General features: G+C 42.8%; 1 protein-coding gene across 3 annotated transcripts in view; it reads left to right on the top strand.

The window, feature by feature from the left end:
- The window catches only part of INTS14 (integrator complex subunit 14), a 28,888-nt gene that overhangs the window by 3,304 nt on the left and 4,465 nt on the right, over positions 1-21,119 (top strand). Inside the window, exons 2-10 of one of the 3 annotated variants that reach the window (XM_062206157.1) lie at positions 665-931; positions 3,003-3,110; positions 7,573-7,728; positions 8,479-8,597; positions 9,317-9,459; positions 10,763-10,855; positions 12,985-13,129; positions 14,463-14,596; positions 20,168-20,286. In XM_062206157.1, the coding sequence (XP_062062141.1) occupies positions 710-931; positions 3,003-3,110; positions 7,573-7,728; positions 8,479-8,597; positions 9,317-9,459; positions 10,763-10,855; positions 12,985-13,129; positions 14,463-14,596; positions 20,168-20,286 (1,239 nt within the window). In that variant the 5' untranslated portion in view covers positions 665-709. Of the gene's footprint in view, positions 1-647; positions 932-3,002; positions 3,111-7,572; positions 7,729-8,478; positions 8,598-9,316; positions 9,460-10,762; positions 10,856-12,984; positions 13,130-14,462; positions 14,597-20,167; positions 20,287-21,119 lie in introns of those variants that run through there. The other 2 variants (XM_062206155.1, XM_062206158.1) reach the window with 2 other exon arrangements.

Here is a 21,119-nt window from a genome sequence, read left to right as displayed (position 1 = left end):
TTCTCTCTTTCTTGAGCTAATTCTAGCTTTTATACATATTCTTTAATTTTCTTTTTCTTCACAATTAAAGCACCATTGGCCAGTTTGTGTAAAATAAGTGCTACTGAGGCTACAGTTTGTTGCTTTGTTGTGCTTAATGACTTCCAGCTTTGTCTAACTTGCATTATGATTTTACTTGTTTTTTTTTATTTTTATATTTTACATCCATTTTAATTTTAAAAAGGACACCACACAACAAAATCAACAGTTGTGCTAATACTATTGTATTAAGATACTGAAAATGCCAAAAAAGAATGGTTGATTGTCAGTGCACCAACATATGACAAATAGAAATATTCTTCAATAAGTTAAGTGTTGGAGAGGAGATGTAGGAGTGTTTATTATATTAAATTGTGGAAAAGTTGAAAGTAAGAAGGTTAAGGGCTACCTGAATTTTCCCAATGGATACACTTAAGGTGGTCCTTGCTTTAATGGCTGTCACATGGGAGACAGGGTGACAGCCCTCACAGTGCGCTAAGCTGCTTGCTTCCCTCTTGCTGAAGTCTCTGTAGATTGCCTTCACTTCCACTCAGATGGGGTTTGCCTCCATGCATTTCTGAGAAACTGGTTAAAATAATGGTGAGAAAAACCTTATTTATTCTCAACAGCATTTCTGTGTTGGTAGCACGCTGTCCACATTCTCGTTGGAAACACTGGGATCATTTTCATCATGCCGACGGTGGTGGTAATGGACGTGTCCCTCTCCATGACCCGCCCTGTGTCTGTTGAGGGCTCTGAGGAGTACCAGCGGAAGCACCTAGCAGCCCATGGTTTGACGATGCTGTTTGAGCACATGGCCACAAATTATAAGCTCGAATTTACAGCCTTGGTGGTTTTTTCATCACTCTGGGAGCTGATGGTCCCCTTCACACGAGATTACAACACCTTACAGGTAACAAAAGGAATTGTTATTGCTTGTACAGGGCCCAAAAGTATTAGAAGGAAAACAGTGCTTAATATCACACCAAATTTCTAGAACTTGGAAATATTTAATAAAAAGTCAATGAGTACTTTTTATGTGTAGCTATAGAACAAGGGTCCGCAACTACTAATTCTTAGGCCTTTCTGTGGCTGAGCTAGGAGTTAGGCTGTGTGTTGTAGTTGTCTTCTCTTGGTTTTATGTGATTCCTTGAGGAAAGGCAAGCAGTCAGTGCTCCATTCCCTCAAGTTTAGGGTCTTTATGTTCTTTCCTTTTCTCTATTTTGCTATAGAACTTGAAGAAATGAAAAACAGCCCTTCCTTATGAAAACATTTATTGTAGAGCAATTCAAATTGTTATTTTCTCACCAACAAATAGCTTTGAGTTATAGATCCCAAGAAATTGTAATTTTTTAAAAGATTTATTTATTTTACTTGAAAGTCACAGTTACAGAGAGAGGAGAGGTAGAGAGAGAGAGGTAGAGAGAGAGAGAGAGAGAGAGGTCTTCCATCCACTGGTTCACTCCCCAGATGGCCACAACGGCTGGAGCTGCACTGATCCGAAGCCAGGAGCCAGGCGCTTCCTCTGGGTCTCCTACATGGGCTCAGGGGCCCAAGGACTTGGGCCATCCTCCACTGCTTTCCCAGGCCATCGCAGAGAGCTGGATCAGAAGAGGAGCAGCCGGGACTAGAACCAGCACCCATATGGGATGCCAGCGCTTCAGGCCAGAGCTTTAACCTGCTGCGCCACAGCACTGACCTCAGAAATTATAATTTTTAAACCCCAGTTGATAAGTGCTATCTTCCAAAAGTGTTTTCTGTGATATGCCCAAGAGTTTACTTTCTGATAACATCTCTACATCATTAAAATTTCCACCATTGCCTAAAACAGTGCCTTGACCACAGTGAGTACTTGCTAAGTATCTGTGGAATTAAATGGAATAGTTTAATGATGGTTGGGCAGTTTAGAAATCCAAAATCAAGGAAGTTTGAATTGTTTTTTATATATAAGCAATATAATTTTTGTTAAAACATTTAACATTTTTTTTATTTTATTTTTTATTTTATCTTTTTGACAGGCAGAGTGGACAGTGAGAGAGAGACAGAGAGAAAGGTCTTCCTTTTGCCGTTGGTTCACCCTCCAATGGCCACTGCGGTAGCGCGCTGCGGCCGGCGCACCGCGCTGATCCGATGGCAGGAGCCAGGTGCTTCTCCTGGTCTCCCATGGGGTACAGGGCCCAAGCACTTGGGTCATCCTCCACTGCACTCCTGGGCCACAGCAGAGAGCTGGCCTGGAAGAGGGGCAACTGGGACAGAATCCAGCACCCGGACCGGGACTAGAACCTGGTGTGCCGGTGCCGCAAGGCGGAGGATTAGCCTAGTGAGCCGCGGCGCTGGCCAAAACATTTAACATATTTTAAGCAACTCAAAAGCTTTTTCATAATTGTACTGGCTTTCTTATAAGGGAATTTTTTTCATGTTAGCACTTCTGAAATGTACAGAACTGCTATATAAGGAGTGAGGTGTAATGCTTATGACCAGGAGTCAGACTGCTTGGTTTCAGATCTCGAATCTGCCACTTCTAGTCATGAGACTTGGGAAAGTTACTTAATCTTCCTGTATCTCAGTTTCCTCATTGAAAAAGAGGGCTAGTACTCTGTATCTTATATTTTTGTGATGATTAAATACATATGAAGTACCTAGAATGGTGTTGTGGGTACAGTTGCTATTCAGTAAATTTTCTCACTATTTTTATAATAGGTTTAAATGTTCTTCATTGCAGTTTTTCCCTTCAAGCCCATTTAAGAAAATATAAATAGTAGACCATGTACTCTCACCGAGTAAGAGAACTGAATAAAGGGAAGTTCTTTTAATTATCCTTGAGAGTTGAGGCTGGTATTGCCATTTTTCTTCATGACCTGTGCTCTGAGCTCTCAGCAGCACCGTGTCCCTGTGTAACGGCCATACCGGGACAGTCCATGCTGTTCTCTGATGACAGATTGCACAGTGAAGGATGGTGAACAGTGTTTCTTTCATTCAATAAGGAAGCCCTGAGCAACATGGAGGATTATGACAAGACCTGCCTGGAGTCTGCACTGGCTGGTGTGTGCAGTGTCGTCCAGCAAGAGTGGGGTGGTGCGACTCCCTGCCAGGTAATGAACGATCAGTTCTTTTTGTTGCCCTAAGTTAAACACATTGACCACTGAGGTGCTTTGATCTGCTTCAGGCTCTGACACAGCAGGCATTGTAAGTTCCACAAACCACATTTTATACTTTTGGTATCTTTTTTAAAAGATAACACTAAATCACTCTAATCACATCACGCTGATCTAATCTGTATCACTCTGATGTGCTCAGAAAGCAACAAAGTGATGCCTTAAGGAAAGCATCTGCCTGGTAAATTGGCTTACTGCAAACCAGTGCTGTTTGTATGAAACACAAAGGGCTCACAATAGTTTTTTGGAACTACGCTCCCTGGAAGGGGTTGTTATGATTTTGAGTAGCAGAATTTAAACCTCAGTACACTGCAGTTCGTCTTCATTATCTCAGTGTAGCTTTTGTTCAGCAGACTTTTCACAGTCTCAACTACCTGAGTTGTCTAAAAAATGAGGAGTGTGAATGTCATAAAATCTGTGGCTCTTAGAGTCCATAGCGGATCCACAGTCAGCATCAAATCAGAGCGGGATAGTAACAAAGAGAACTAGAAGTTTGTAGTAAGCAGATACCTTGAGAAGTAGCAGCATATTTTGAAGAAGGAAAACAAAATCATTGCTAAAAGAGAATCACAGTGGTCTACAACAGAAGTTAGCAGCAGTGTTTTTCTGTATTTAGGCTTTGTAGGTATCTATGGCAACCACTCAATTCTGCTGCTGTAGCATGAAAGCAACCATTGGTAACAAGTAAATGAAAAGGCATGTTCAAATAAAACTTTGTTTACAAAAGTAGGCAGTGGGCTAGATTTGGCCTGTGGGCTGTAGTTTGCTGGCTCTGACCACCTCTTTTTTTTTTTTTTTAAGATTTATTTACTTAGTTGAGAGGCAGAGTTGCAGACAGAGAGAGGAAGATACAGAGAGGTCTTCCATCTACTGGTTTACTCCCCAAATGTCCACAGTGGACAGAGCTGGCCCTATCTGAAGCCAGGAGCCAAGAGCTTCTTCCAGGTCTCGCACATAGGTACAGGGGCCCAAGCACTTAGGCCATCTACTGCTTTCCCAGTCCATTGGCAGGGATGCTGGATCAGAAGTGGAGCAGCTGGAACTCAAACTGGCACCCATATGGGATGCTGGCATCATAGACAGTGGCTTAACTGGTGCACCACACCACCAGCCCTAGGAAATACCTTTTGATCAGTTTACTTTCAGAAATAAAAAAAAGCTTGATGCATCACTTTTTAGGCATTATTTATTTTGGTAAGCTCACAATATCTAATTTCCTAACAATACTGAATTTTTTTATTAATATCTTCTGAATTGGAAGCTAGCAGCTCAACACTGTTTCATTTATTATTTCTTCTACGGTTTAGAGGAGAAACTCAAAATTTTTAAGAACCAGACCTGTGTACCATGCAGACTTTTGCCCTTTAATATTTTTCTTCCTTTAGTAAAGGAAGAATCTGAATTTGAGATGTACCATACTCTGAGTACAAGGGCCTGAGACTGAGTCCATTTAGACTTGCTTGATGTATTTTGATTAAGTCAAATCTAAAGGGCTGTATTAAAGGTAGTAGTTATTAATAGTTGTTTTTATAATTAGTTACTATGAAATTTATTTAAATGTGGAATTTTTAAAAATCAGGATTTTAGACAGCTGGACTCTGCCTTCATTATCTGAGTAAAATTGGTCATATTTTGACATTTCACAAAATATTTCATTATCACAGAGCATCTGGAAAACCTAATGACAGATATAAGTCATTATATAGCCATTGCTGGTACTTGGAAAAGGAAATTAATTCCTTATAATTAATGAAATATCTTCCCAAACAATGAGATCCCTTGAGGGATCAATGAAGTTGTTTTTTGTTTTGTTTTGTTTTGTTTTTTTAAGATTTATTTATTTATTTGAATGTCAGAGTTACAAAGAGAGAGGGGGCCGGCACTGTGGCATAGCAGGTAAGGCTGCCACCTGCAGTGCCAGCGTCCCATGTGTGCACCGGTTGTCCACTTCCGATCCAGCTCTCTGCTGTGGCCTGGGAAAGCAGTGGAGGAGACCCAAGTCCTTGGGCCCCTGCGCCCACGTAGGAGACCTGGAGGAAGCTCCTGGCTTTGGATTGGCGCAGCTCCAGCCATTGCTGCCAACTGGGGAGTGAACCATCAGATGGAAGACCTCTCTCTCTCTGCCTCTCCTTTCTCTGTGTAATTCTTTCATATAAATAATAAGATAAAATCTTAAAAATAAAAAAAAGAGAGAGAGAGATCTTCCATCCACTGGTTCACTTCCCAGATGGCCACAATGGCTGGGAGCTGACCAGGCCAAAGCCAGGAGTCAGGAGCTCCAGGTCTCCCACGTAGGTGGCAGGGACACAAGCACTTGGGCCATCTTCTACTGCTTTTCCCAGGTGCATTAGCAGGAAGCTGGAATAGAAATGGAGCAGCCAAAACTCAAACTGGAGCCCATATACGATGCCAGAGTTGCAGGTGGTAGCTTTACCCACTGTGCCACAACACCAGCCCCTATGGAGCATTCTTGACCTTTTGTAATAAATGCCAGTGTTGTGGCCTATTATTATCAAGTTACTGGCTAGGCTAGGGAGAGCAAAAATAATCCTATGTTGGCGTAGTTAGGAAGTCTACCCTCTACTGTTAGGTGTCTCTGAAAGCAATGAGGAAGCAGAAAGTGATTTTACACTACCATCTGTTATTGGTATTTATCTATCTATCTATCTATCTATCTATCTATCTATCTATTTAAAAGGCTGAGTAACAGAGAGAGAGATCTGTTCTACCCACTGGTTCACTCCCCAAATGCCTGCAACAGCCAGAGCTGGGCCAAGCGGAAACTAGGAGCCTGGAACTCCATCCTATCCCTGCAGGGATGGCAGGGGCCCAAGTACTTGAGTCATCATCTGCTTCCTCCCAGGTTGAATTAGCAGGAACAGGATTTGGAAACAGGGGAGCCAGGACTTGAACCAACACTCTGATTTGGGCATCCCAAGCAGCAATTTCACCTGCTGTGCCACAATGCCCGCCCCTATACAAAATATTTTTAAAGCAGATGTCATTTTAGTTGACCAGGAATAGAGTTTTTTGTCTTTGAAAATCAAGTGGCAAAGTTCTGACTTCTGTGGTGGTACTTTTTTTTTTTTAAGATTTATTTATTTTGGGGGACCAACGCTGTTGTGCAGCAGGTTAAGCCGCCATCTGTAGTGCTGGCATCCCATATGGGTTCTGTTTCAAGTCCCGGCTGCTCCACTTCCGATTCAGCTCTCTGCTATGGCCTGGGAAAGCAGTAGAAGATGGCCCAAATCCTTGGGCCCATGTACCCGCGCAGGAGGCCCAGAAGAAGCTCCTGGCTCCTGACTTTAGCCTGGCCTATCCCCAGCCACTGTGGCCATTTGGGGAGTGAACCAGTGGAGAGATTTATCTCTCGGTCTCTCCTCTCTCTCACTCTCTTCCTCTCTCTCCCTTTCTCTCTCTCTCTGACTTTCAAATCTATTTTTTTTATATATGAAAGGCAGAGTGACAGAGAAAGAGAGAAAGACAGATAGAGATCTTCCATCTGCTGGCTCACTCCTCAAGTGGCCACAACAGCCCGGGCTGGATTAAGCCCAAGCCAGGAGCCTGAAACTCCATCTACATCTCCCACATGGGTGCCAGGGGTACAAGTACTTGGGCCATCATCTGCTTCAACAGAGCATATGAGACCTGAACCAGCCTTTCCATGTGGAATGTGGACATCCCAAATGGTGGTTAAACTCACTGTACCACAACTCCAACCTCTGGTGGTACTACTTAGGGACATCTCTTATGGAAGAGATGGGGTTCTAATTTTAATACAGTTAAGTAAGAATTAGTTATAAATATTTTTGTTCTTTTTTAAAGTGTCCAAAGACAAGCTTTTTTTAAAAGGCTTAATTAGATGAATAGAGTAAAAATGCATAGATTTTAAGTACCTGGTTTGTTGAGGTTTTTTTTTTTAAGATTTATTTTATTTATTTGAAAGAATTACAGAGAGTGTTAGAGAGAGAGAGAGAGAGAGAGAGAAAGGTCTTCCATCCACTGGTTCATTCTCCAAGTGGCCACAATGGCTGATCCAAAGCCAGGAGCCAGGAGCTTCTTCCAGGTCTCCCGTATGGGTGCCTGGGTCCAAGGACTTGGGCCATCCTCCACTGCTTTCCTAGGTGCATAGCAGGGTGCTGGATCAGAAGTGGAGCAGCCGGGACTCAAACTGGTGCCCATATGGGATGTTGGCGCTGTAGACCGGGGCTTTAACCCATTGTGCCACAGTGCCGGCCTCTCACTGGGTTTTAACAAATGCATGTAGCTGTGTAACTACTGCTGTAATAAAGGTACTGAACTTCTCTATCACCACACAGAGCTTCCTCATGCCCCTTTTTAGTAGTGAAAACATTGCTAAATGGTACTGAAATGTACAAACCTCTCTGTTTGCAAACAGGTTGTCCTGGTGACGGATGGCTGTCTTGGCATTGGTAGAGGGTCCCTGCGGCATTCCCTGGCTACTCACAATCAAAGAAGTGAGAGCAACAGGTTCCCACTGCCCTTTCCTTTCCCATCGAAGTTGTATATCATGTGCATGGCAAACTTGGAGGAGGTAATACTGTTTACTAAGTTCTTTCAGTTTGATTATATAGATTTTAGGGCTTAGTTTATTTTTTAGTATATGCAGTTACTTTTATTCTATATATTCTGTAACATTGTACTCCATTATTTTCAGCAGAGGCTGTCGCTGCCTATATTTGAAAAGACTGAAATATTAGTGTTGCCCTATTTTGGGAACATAGAGTTGCTATCCATCTTCATGATGAGTGCTGAAGGTGTGAGACGTTCTTTTTGGAGTTAGTTATTTCCCTTGTTTAGAAATTCTTCTGCCCATTTCAATGGAAATGTTAACACAGGTGTACTTTGATTTTTTAGGTAAACATGACTCTACTGTATGTTTACTAGACACATTACTTCCTGGTTTTACCATTTATTTGGGAAAGTTATTTAACCTTTCTACCCTTAATTTTTCTCTCTGTAAGATGTAAATAATGATTGTTCTTTCCAAAAGGTGTTATAAACACTTTGGAGGGAAGATGCTGTGTAATACTAACTGGTCACCTTTGAGAATCCTTACAAAGCTACTTCTGAATGAAGTAACTGCACTCATGTCATTTATACGACATTCTTCCCTTGTAACCTTGAGTCAGACTGTGATAGTCATTTCCTTCTCATACTGGCTGTTTAAAAAATCATCTCGTGATTTATTGCCTGTGTTGTTATGATGGCTGTGACGTTGGTGTACCGGGAGTGATCTAGCATTTTGTGCCATTTTGAAGGGGTCATCCTTTTTGCTTTGTAGCTTCAGAGCACGGATTCCTTGGAATGCCTTGAACGTCTCATAGACTTAAACAATGGTGAAGGGCAGATTTTTACTATTGATGGCCCCCTGTGCTTGAAAAATGTACAGTCTATGTTTGGGTGAGTATATGCGTTGAGCTTTTTTGCCTTTTTACAATCCAATGCTATAATTTGGGATCCAGCAGGAATTTCGGTTTTACTGTTTCTAATTGTCCTTTTATTTTGCCCATTGTACTTTTCTCAGATAAAATTATAGTATTGATTTTGTAAAAGATCAGTCCCTTTTAAATTGAGCATGACTAAATCTCTAATGTCTGTAGATATTGTAGATACTGACTTCCTTACAGTTTCAAAGATTGCCTTGCTTTTTGGGCTTTTCATAATTGAAATTTCACTAAAAATGTCAGATTTGAGGCAAATGTTTGGTGTAGCAGTTAAGACACCTGCATCCCATATTGGAGTGCCTGGGTTCCATACCTGGCTCTGCTCCTGACTCTAGCATCCTACCAATACAGATCCTGGGAGGCAGCCATCTGACTCCTGCCACCCACATGGGAGGCCTGGATTGACATCCTAGCTCTCAGCTCAGCCTGGCCCAGTCCCAGCCATAGCAGGCATTTGGAAAGTGAACCAGCAGATGGGAGCTCTCTGTCTCTCTGTCTCTGTCAGTTTCACAAATAAATGAATTTTTAGAAAGAATCAAGGCCATTTATTTGTAAATATCAGGTTTGTTTCACAAATGGTCAGATCTTGGGTTTAGAGTCAACGTGAAGGGAAAACAAACTTTGCATCTTGAAAAATTACTGTGTATCATATTAATATTAATCATCATATTCTAGAAAATTGATAGATCTGGCATATACACCTTTCCATGCTATTCTCAAGTGTGGCCACCTAACAGCTGATGTGCAGGTCTTCCCAAGGCCAGAACCTTTTGTCGTAGATGAAGAAATTGATCCTATACCTAAAGTTATTAATACAGGTAACTGTTTTTTTTTTTTTAATTTACTTAGTTTCTCTGTTATCCTTACTTTCTTCTAACTTGAGACTTTTACCTTCTTCTCCATCTAGGTGAGTTGAAACGACTAAATACTATGATCTAGGGTGCTGTTGTCATCAGCACTTTGTATTGGTGGATACATTACCTAAAAGGTGTCAGATTGTTGATCTTTTCTGTTGAGGTTAATCTCCAATTGTAGATAATTGTAACTATGAATCACTAGAGCTGGAAATCATGGCTATATTCACTAGCATTGAAATCCTTGAGATGATTCTTAAAAGAGATATTAAATTCATGTATAAAGGACTAGCTTCTGGACTCGTCTGTGTGACTCTTGCAATGTGACTCTGGAAAGTGACCTCCTCTAGTTCTTATTGGCTAGATGAGTTGAATCAACCTGATGATCACTAAGCTGCCAGCTCTTCTTGTACATGTCCCGCCCTATCTTTTAGTTCGATTTTCCATTAACTTTTTGAGTACCTAGGTGCTTATACTGATTCACTTGTCAGCTAGGAGAGGTGAAGACAGCAAGTCTCAAAAGAAACACACTTCCTAATTTGTTAGAATTATAATATATTCATTATGATTCTGATATTTTCATTGTTTTGAGAATATGGGTATTAATTTGCCTAGAAAAAAGACTGAAAAGCAATTCAATAAAATAGATTTCCTTTTATGATAAATATGATTTTATTTTTCTTATTTACAGCTTCTAGTGTTTTCCAGGTTTTTGTACTTGCATATTTATGTAATCAGAAAAAATGTTTTAAAATTCTTTTGACTTCAATTTTCATGTTGTCTTTATTTTCGATTTTAAAAAATAATGTTGGTCTTTAGTACAGTTTATATAAAGCAAAGAAATTATTGTCATTAGACTGCTTATCTTGGTTTTGTAAAGGACTTGTTTTTCTCAGGGAAATGTTTTTAATGTGGAGCTTACCTTCCAAGGAAGGTTGAAGTAAGTTGTTGTGGACGTGTGTGACTCTGACGCCCCCTGGTGACATGAACATCTCTGACTCTGTAGAGGAATTTGACCTTTTAAGATGTTTGCCTGAAGTTTACCTGATTTGTCATATCACTGACTTTTTTTAAGTGAAAGATAATTATTACTTCCTGATCTACCTGAAATGAGAATTCTTAGAGTTACTCACAGAGAAGCTTAATAAATTTACCCGTCCTCGTATTTGAAATCCCCACCTATATAGTGTGTTTATGAAATCTAACATAGAATATATTGTACTTTCCCATTGTGTGAATTAATGCTATGTTGATTTCTTCCTTTCAGATTTGGAAATAGTGGGATTTATTGATATAGCTGATATTTCAAGTCCCCCTGTTCTGTCCAGACATTTAGTGTTGCCTATAGCACTTAACAAAGGTGAGTTCTCTTCCTATTCCATGGACAAATGTGAAGTATCTTATTGTCTAAAGTTATTTTTAAATGTTAAATAGCAGGAAAACTTATTTTGCAGAATTTAGATGAAAGGAATAGCTATTGAACTGGATTTTAGAAAATGTTGCCGAATCTATCAGAAAATAAATTCTGCTTTACACTGTGGAAAACATGGTGGCACATATTTACCACACATTGGCTTGTACAGTTGCCGTGGAAATCCTTTAGAGATGCGAGTGCTTAGTTGCTCATCCAGGGCTCTGCCTTTCCTGTAAGGAATGCCCTGAGAAAGACAAAGTGTGGCTGTGGATAATGTGCAAGTCAAACATAGCTGAACAAGGGGAAGAAGCATGTTTGTTCTTTGTTCTGTTAGTGTCAAGCACATAGTAGATACGCATTAAAAATGTTTGAAAGCATGGATAAATCTAGATCCTTGCAAGTCCTCATTACTTTATTTATTTATTTATTTTTGGCAGGCAGAGTTAGAGAGAGAGACAGAGAGAAAGGTCTTCCTTTTTCCGTTGGTTCACTCCCCAAGCGGCTGCTACAGCCAGTGCGTTGAGGCCGGCGTGCTGCGCCGATCCGAAGCCAGGAGCCAGGTGCTTCTCCTGGTCTCCCATGCGGGTGCAGGGCCCAAGCACTTGGGCCATCCTCCACTGCACTCCCAGGCCACAGCACAGAGCTGGACTGGAAGAGGAGCAACTGGGACAGGATCCAGCACCCTGACCAGGACTAGAACCCGGGATGCCGGTGCCGCAGGTGGAGGATTAGCCTAGTGAGCCGCGGCGCTGACCAAGTCCTCATTACTTTAGAATATACCTCTCCGGGAACTATAAAGTCACATCCCCAAATTCAGCATCTCTAGAGAATGTGAGCCTCTAGCTCTTTGAAATTCTCTCTCTTCTGTTCTAGGCTGACTATCCACTTTATTTTTATCCATTCTCTCCAAGAAGTTTATCCAGTCAATCAGTTTTCCACTTAATGAGTTATCATTTCTGTTTATTCCAAGGTTATCTTGGTTGGAGTGTTGGCTATCCAGTAACCGCTCAATCATAAATCCATAGAACTTGATACATTCCCGCAGATGGCATGTCTGTGATTTACCTTACTGTTCTCAGAGAACAACCAGCTTTCCCTTATTTCTCAGGTCCTGGGGGAAATCTGTGTGTCTGTATAATTGTCAAAAAAGAAATTGAGCAAAACAAAGAGTTTATATAGGGAGAAATTATTGGAAGGCAAAATAGGGCCATGTTAAAAGGGCTGTTGAATGCCACTCTAAAGTGAGCAAATTATTCCTGTTGAAAAAGAAAATCATTGCCTTGGGCTCTCAAATTTAAAAGTTTTTGAAAAAAAAAAAGTTTTTCTAATGGATAATTAAGTGGCTTTCAGTATATTTTAGTTGTGTTCCCATCACCACAATCAAGTCTAGCTTTTTTTTTTTTTTTTTTTTTTTTTTTTTTTTTTTTTGACAGGCAGAGTGGATAGTGAGAGAGACAGAGAGAAAGGTCTTCCTTTTTGCCGTTGGTTCACCCTCCAATGGCCGCTGCGGCCGGCGCATCGCGCTGATCCGAAACCAGGAGCCAGGTGCTTCTCCTGGTCTCCCATGGGGTGCAGGGCCCAAGCACTTGGGCCATCCTCCACTGTCTTCCCGGGCCATAGCAGAGAGCTGGCCTGGAAGAGGGGCAACCGGGATAGAATCCGGCGCCCCAACTGGGACTAGAACCCGGTGTGCCGGCGCTGCAAGGCGGAGGATTAGCCTGTTAAGCCACAATGCCGGCCAAGTCTAGCATTTTTTCATCACCCCAACAACAAGCCCAGTGCTAACTGTTAACCCCCAGCCCTCCATTTCCCCAGTCCCAGATAACCACTAATATCCTTTCTGTATCTATATAGATTTGCCTATTCTGGATGTTTTGTGCATATAGAATCCATACAGTACCTGAAAACTGGTTTATATGGATTTGGAGAACTGGGATGAGTTTTTTCCATTTGTCACAATATTCTTTTACAACTCTGTATACCTTCCTTTCAAGACTGAAAGCAGCCAAGAATGTAATTGGCCTGGGGTTTCTGTGGCTAATATCAGCCTAGCCTGTTTCCTCTTCTTTTTACAGAAGGTGATGAGGTGGGTCCTGGCATCACTGATGACACTGAAGATGAAAATTCAGCCAACCAGATTGCAGGCAAAATACCCAACTTCTGTGTCCTGCTCCATGGCAGCCTAAAAGTAGAAGGAATGGTGGCGATTGTTCAGTTAGGGTAGGAAAGATTGTTTACATTTGGTTGAATGGAAGGGAAAATCAGTTCACTAGTGAAGTATTGCACAAACATTTCTGAAGAGAGAGAAAAGTCCATGTCACCTTTTTCCTTTCCCAACCACACCATTTCCACCTGACATTACCTTCTAAACTGCTCTTTGAATCCCCTAGAATAAATAAGGAATGATCTTTTAATTATATTACTTTTATAGTATCTCCTTTCTCAACTTTTTTCTTTTTTATCCTGTCTTCCTGTCTGCAGTATCTGGGCTCCAGGTAGAACCATGTTACTAACTTGCAATAGGAGCATAGGCAGATTCACAGACTCTTCATTTATAAAATGAGCAAGTAGTGCCAAATGAAAATAGCTGGGATCGCTTTGAGCATTGTACCGTGTGCCAGCTCCTCCCAGGCACTTTGCACTTGTTCACGCGTTTATCCCTTCCTCTGTGCAGAAGTATCAACATTAACCCCATTTTATAGATGAGGAAACTGACGTTTGAAGAGGCCAAGGAACTTCCCCAAGTTCACACAGGTAGTAAACAGAAGAGCTAGGATTCTTGCCCACGTGTTCTGACTCCAGAGCCTGTACTCCTAACTGCTGTGCTGTATGCTTGCCCTGTGAGGAACGTCCTTCTAACTTTTCCATCCTCTGACGTCTTGAAATCTGCAAAATATCTGCTTCCCTTTCTGTGATGCCTGTTGTTAGAAAAGACGAGATGACTGTGCACCTCTGCCTGTCACCTAGGGTTGGCGTAGGAAATCAAGAGGTCCTGGCGGATCAGAGGAAACATGGCTCCATTTCTGCTTGAGTTAGAATTACCTAGTCCATAAGGAAAACTGCCCTTCTTACTAGTCTCCTGCATTTCTTGGCACTCAGAGTACTGTCACTGGCTCTGATTATGGGAACCGCCTAGGGCCTCTGAGGCGCTGGAACAGCATGTCTGTTACATAACAAGGTGGTGGCCGTGTGCCCTGTAGGAGAAGAGCTCCCTGTGCGTGATGGCGTGAGGCAGCTAAAAGGACCTGTAGACCACAGCCTTTCCTTCTCACCACCCTGCGGCTACTTGCTGTCCTTTGTGCTTGGTTTTCTCTGTCTTAAGAATACCTTTGACTTCTTTGTATACATAATTTTGCCTGAGTAATAATAAATATCCAAGAGGGATGGAAATAGTAGGGGACAACAGTATGTACTTTGAGATTAATGTTTGGCCTTGGTAAATGTAATGTGCCTGATTGCAGAGTTGAAGCTCAAAAGAACGTGGGTTAGACTTACTTAACCTGACAGTCCCAGGCTTGATATTCTTCTGATCTTCCATCTTCTCTCCATCTAGTCCTGAATGGCATGGAATGCTCTACTCCCAAGCTGACAGCAAGAAGAAATCAAACCTCATGATGTCTCTTTTTGAGCCTGGCCCAGAACCTCTCCCATGGCTAGGGAAAATGGCACAGTTGGGTCCTATTTCAGGTATAACCAAGATCAGCTTTTGCTTATCTTAACTCTGTCTTCTCTCTGCTGTTCTGAGTGTGTCTGGCAGTTGGCAGGGAGCATGAGCTCCTCCATTGGTATGCTGTGGGTTTTGATGCTGGATGTGTACATGGAGAACTCTGAGAGAGTGTGATGTTTGATCAGCATTGACCGCTCCTGGGAAGCCAACATTTAGGTTGCTCTGAGTAAACATAAACTCTAAGTGCTTAAAGTAAGAATCCGCTCTCCTTGAACATTTTTCTTAGTGTACTAGTTTCAATCCAAGTAACCCCCAGACACCCCTAGATTATTTAACCTCCGCTGCTTCTTGAAGCTGTTTTCCTTTAGCTTTCCCTTGCTCCTGGTACTTGACTTTTTCTTTGGCAGCTTCTTTGTCTTAACCTTCTTGTGTTTTTCCCCTCTTGCCTCAGTTTCTAAGATACTGTTCTTTGCTTTCTCCTCTTGGGTTCTTACTCTCTAGGTTATTTCTCAGCTGTAATGTTTTGAGACCCCCCAAATCTGTGCGTCCCACCTGAGCTCTCCCTGGAATTCGCATATCACACTTCCGGCTCCCATTGGGCCTCTTCCCACCTGCATGTTGTGCCAGTCTCAGGTTCAGCATGGTTTTAACAGACACCATTGTCTCTCACCCTCTTCTCCTTACGCTGCTTCTTCTGATTTTCCTCCTCCTCTGATTGAGGGTCCCTTGTACCTCTTAGCTCCTCAGGCTCCAACTGTAGAGTCATCCTTGACTCATTGGAGCCCATTTCAATTTCAGGGACATCTACCAAACAACCTATTCCGTGGCAGGCCTCGTGGATAAAAAGTTAGCAGGAGTTACTCAAAGTATAGTGGGAAGTGGAATAATAAACACGGCCTGGCACGGAAGCGGGCTCAGCCTGGCAGAGGCCTCAGTAAGATCCTCACGGCGGAAAGGCGCTAGCCAGCTTGTGAAGGGCAGGAGGCATCTGCTGAGCGAGAGGGGGAAGCAAGGGCACCCTGGGCAAACGGGCTGAAAGGAAAGGAGTGGTGTGCGTGGGAGGGGCGGCGGGGAAGTAGAGGTGAGCAGGCCGTGTGGAAATAGGGCGACCCAAGACTTTTTTTTGTTAATTAATTAATTAATTTGTTTGACAGAGCTCCTGTCCACCAGCCCCTCCTGAGGGAGTGTGAAAGCACTGACGCACAGCAGACACGTGGCGGTAGATACTGCTGGTTTTGTTAAGGCTTTTCAAAGCAGACATGAAAATAGCACTATTTGTACCAGTCCCTCCTATGCCAAATTTTGTTCCTAGACACTCACTTTTTTTTTTTAACAAGTCAGCCTGCCCTGTCTTTTTTTTTTTTTTATTTATTTATTTGACAGGTAGAGTTATAGACAGTGAGAGAGAGAGAGACAGAGAGAAAGATCTTCCTTCCATTGGTTCACTCCCCAAATGGCCGCTTAAATCCAATGTAAGCCAGGAGCCAGGTGCTTCTTCCTGGTCTCTCATGTGGGTGCAGGGCCCAAGCACTTGGGCCATCCTCCACTGCCCTCCCAGGCAACAGCAAAGAGCTGAACTGGAAGAGGAGCAACCGGGACTAGAACCCGGCGCCTATATGGGATGCCGGTGCCGCAAGCAGAGAATTAGCCACGTGAGCCACGGTGCCGGCCCAAGACACTCACTTTTTTTTTTTTTGACAGATAGAGTTATAGACAGTGAGAGAGAGACAGAGAGAAAGGTCTTCCTTTCGTTGGTTCACTCCCCAAATGGCTGCTACGGCTGGCGCTGCACCGATCCAAAGCCAGGAACCAGGTGCTTCTTCCTGGTCTCCCATGCGGGTACAGGGGCCCAAGCACTTGCCCATCCTCCACTGCCCGCCCGGGCCACAGCAGAGAGCTGGACTGGAAGAGGAGCAACTGGAACTAGAACCCGGCGCCCATATGGGATGCCGGCACCACAAGCGGAGGATTAACCAAGTGAGCCACGGCACCAGCCCAAGACACTCACTTTTAACACTTGTTTCTTTTGGTATTTACATTTCTAAATAATGTAAGTATATAGCTATTTCTTGGTCATAGTTTTCCTATTTAGATGTCATTTTTTTTAAAGATTTATTTATTTATTTGAAAGTCAGAGTTACACAGAGAGAGGACAGGAAGAGAAAGAGAGAGAGAGAGAAGTCTTCCATCCGCTGGTTCACTCCCCAGATGGCCTCAACAGGTAGAGCTGCGCCAATCTGAAGCCAGGAACCAGAAGCTTCCTCCAGGTCTTCCCACGCGGGTGCAGGGGCCCAAGGACTTAGGCCATCTTCTACTGCTTTCCCAGGCCATAGCAGAGAGCTGGATTGGAAGTGGAGCTGCCGGGACTTGAACTGGCGTCCATATGGGATGCCGGCTCTGCAGGCAGTGGCTTTACCAGCTGCGCCACAGTGCCAGCCCCAGATGTCACTTTTGACATTTCAAGGGTAACTCAACTCTTGAGCTCTCTTACCACCACCATCTCCCACTCACCTACCCAGGAGGCATATTTTACCTTCCCCTGACATCCCAAAATGGTTATAATATTCTTTTTTGTAAAATCAGGATTCAATCCTTATTAGAGGATTTAAATGTTATTTAACCCTGAGCCAAGTGGTTTACCAAATTGTGTTCCCTTTGATTTGCAACTTTTTGTCCCCCAGCCCAGTCCTAACTACTGTTTTGTTTTGTTTTGTTTTTTCCTTTGCTTGCTTTCTAAATACCTGTCACTTAACCCTCCCAAGTGAAATACATTCCTTGGTATTTGGCAGTTTCTTTTTCTGTCAGAGTCATCCCCATCCTCCTGTCTCATAAATGGACCAGGTGTTCTCTGGGCCAGCTGTGAGATGTCATCCTGCTTCTGTCCTTCACAGTTCTCTGTGGGTCTCCTGTTGCAGGACTCCCAAAAAAGGGGTACATGGAATGAAATGTATAGAACTCGTACCTATTCGGGAATGTCATCTCATCCTTCATACTCGCTTGGTGAGCATGGTTCGATATTGAGTTCTAGACTGGAATCATTTCCCTCAGAGTTTTGAAGTATTGCTCTGTTGTCTCTTCTGGCTTCCTGTGCTGCTGCTGAGGGTCTGGTGCCATACAGACTCCCGGCCATTGGCCTTGACCTCCGTACTTCATGGATCTTCTTTGTGCTCTGATGTTCCCGATTTCCAGAATGATGCAGTTGTTCTCATTCATTTCGCTGGACCCTCACTGGGCCCTCTCTGATTTGAGTTCATAGTCATAAGTACTGGGCATATGTGCTATTGATTTGATTTTCCCCTCTATATATTCTCTGTTCTCCCATTCTGAAACATTTAGTTGCTGTTGGTGTGTGTCTGTGTGTGTGTGTGTGTAGTTTTCTGTCTTTTCCTGCCCATTTCCCCATTTTTTTTTTTCATTTTCTTCTGCCTTCTACAAGGAATCTTTATCTTGCAACATTTTTTATTTCTACTATCATATTTCCTATTTCTAAGAGCCTCTTCTTGTTCTTTTTTCATAAATGCAATGTTTCCTGTTGCTAAGGCAGTTGTAATATATAGGTTCCAGACAATTGAAAACTGTACAAAATAGGTGATGATTGGATGTTGAAATATTTGGTGCTGATAATGATGTAGGATGAAAGGGTCTAAAGAAAACTCTGTTTTCTAAAACAACTTGGGACAGCTTCATGGAAGACAGAGGCTAGGATCTGGACCTTGCACTGTAGCTAGGTAAGTTTGAGTAGTTGAGGAACAGCTGTGTTGAGCGCTGGGAAGAGTTCTGGCTTTGGAACTAGACCCTGCTGAGTCACTGTGAAACCTTGTGTAGGTCCAGCCTCTCCATAATATCTACCCTTTAGGGTTGCTTTAAGGAAAGAGGATGTATAGAAACTCTGACATACAGTTGGAACTTCATAAATATTCTTTATTCAGTGAGTTCCTTGAGGCAAGAAAATACATCTCTGCACAATTCCTAGCACGGTGCTTACTACATGGTGGAGCCTTAGATACTGAATGAGTAAGTGAGTGTGTGAACACATGAATGAAGAAGGGAGGGCAGTCCAGGCAGGAAAATACCCGAGATAATGTGAGTGTGCTGTGTGAGAGAGGACTGGAGGAGCTCAGCCCGACTCCGTGTTCGTCTCTAGGCAGCTGTTAATGGAAGTACTTCTGGAGAGCTGCGCCAGTATTTTATGAGTCTGGAAGGTAGGGCACATTGTAGAGGTAGAGAACACCTGACTCAGAAAACTGGCTAATTCCAGTTTTAACATGAACGTAGGCAAGGGACTTAGGCAAGCAGGCGCGAAGTCCCTATTCATCCATATTGCTAGAAAGCCACACTGGCTTTAAGTCTTTGGAACCAATGAACTCATAAGCCATAAGGGAGTGTATGCTTCACAAATAAAAGTACCTCTTCCCATGCCCTTTTCCTTAATTTGGTCATATATATAATTTTCCCTTTTAATTTTTTTTTTTTTTTTTTTTTTTTTTTTTTTAAGATTTTATTCGTTTGAAAGGCAGAGTGAGAAAAGAGAAAGATCTTGCATTTCCCGGTTCACTCCTCAGGGCTGGGCCAGGCCAAAGCCAGGAGCTGGGAATTCCATCTAGTTTTCCCATGTGAGTGCAGGGGCCCAAGACCTTGAACCATCACCTTCTGCTTTCCCAGGCACATTAACAGGGAGCTGGAATGGAAGCAGAGCAGCCTGGACTCAAACTAGTATTCCACTATGGGACGCTAGCACTGCAAGTGGTAGTTTAACCCACTGCACCACAATGCCAGCCCTGGCTTTTAATTTTTTTTAATGCTTTAACCTGTCTGATCTAATGCCACTAGCCATGAGGTTATTTAAATTGAATAAAAAATAAGATTTACAATTCAGTTCCTCAGTTAACACTGGCCACATGTCAAGTGCTCAGGAACTAGTGGCTGCCATGCTAGGCAGCACAGGTGTGGATATTCCATCATGGCAGAAGGCTCAGGTGGTGAGCACCTGGGATAGACTGACTATGTATATGTTTTTAAATTTTTTTTTTTTTTAAGATTTATTTATTTACTTGAAAGAGTTAGTAGAGAGAGAGAGATTTTCCACCAACTGGTTCAGTCTCCAGATGGTCACAATGGCCAGAGCTAGATCGATCCAAAGCCAGGAGCCAGGAGTTTCTTCCAGGTCTCTCACATGGGTGCCCTGCATCCCCAGGCCATAGCAGAGAGCTGGATTAGAAGAGGGGCAGCCAGGACAGGAACCGGTGCCCATATGGGATGCCAGTGCCACAGGCAGAGGCTTCGTGTACTACACCACAGCACCAGCCCATGCTTTTTAACTATGCATTTTAATACTGTGTGTGCTCATTTAATTTGCTCTGACTTTACAGAGTAGGTGAGTGATGCTTGTTTAATAACATTAAGAGACTTTCCAGCTAGGAAGGCCTCAGAGATTGAGAACAGGTTCCCCAGCCTGACTGAAGGTAATGAGTTTTCTAATTTAATGAAGAAATAAGTCATAAAAGATTGAGTGATTCAAAGAGCTGCTAGCCCAACTGAAAACGTAATTGTATTTTGCTAAGTGTCATTTAATGCCTGTGTTTTTCTTTAAGATGCTAAAGAAAACCCTTATGGCGATGATGACAATAAGAGCCCATTCCCTCTGCAACCCAAAAACAAACGCAGCTATGCCCAGAACGTGACTGTCTGGATCAAACCCAGCGGCCTGCAGGTAACAGTACTCATACGATGCTTTCCATTGGGGACAGGAGGCGGCTCTGGGGCAAGCAGGTGGGCAGACATTTGATCTGATTTTCCTTTTCTTTGAAACTTAGTAATTCATTTATTTATAGTGTCTGTCATTATTTCCAAGAAGGATTTGAGATGGCCTTCAACAAATCACACATAGAGCAAATCACTGTTGACAAACTTAAGAGCAATAAAAAACCTGGAGGAAGAAGAGACCGTTGTGCCAGGAACCCAAGGCAAAATGATAATTGTATTTGAGCAGTTTGACTCTGGCCTTCCTGCTACCAAGGCCAAAAAAGAAACATAACTATTAGCAGTTCTTGTCTGACAAGAGCAAGTCTGTCAGTTCTGCTAGAGCAGCACGTCTTCCTGGGACTGAAACATGATGTAATATTCTTCACATGATGATCTTGAATAGCAGGGATTATCTTTAACAACAGTTTTGTAAAATGATGTAGAAATCTTCCGGGTGGCTATCTCTTCCATCCATACAGTAGAACCCAAGCCACAGCATCACTTTGGAATCCCACAGAAACACTCATGGGGAGGAAGGAAATACTGTTCCCCAGGAGTGCTGCCTTCCAGCAAAGGACTCAGGGACATCTCCCCTCCATGGACACCAAGTCTCATTCACACCTGTTCTTAGAAATTCACTTTTTGACTCTCTGTTTTCTCCTTTGAGCACCTTTTTCTGCATTTGTTCCTCCAATAGTCCAATGTAAGCCAAATGAGAAGAGGAGCCGGGTCACCTGACAACCAGAGTAGCTTCTGATGACAGGACAGACCCCTTTCCACAGAGGCAGAGCCACATCTGGC

Source organism: Lepus europaeus, chromosome 11 (genome assembly GCF_033115175.1).
Source record: "Lepus europaeus isolate LE1 chromosome 11, mLepTim1.pri, whole genome shotgun sequence".
NCBI classification, from domain to species: domain Eukaryota; kingdom Metazoa; phylum Chordata; class Mammalia; order Lagomorpha; family Leporidae; genus Lepus; species Lepus europaeus.
The sequence above is the reverse complement of the archived record's forward strand: the minus strand, read 5'-3'. Positions and strand labels throughout refer to the sequence as shown.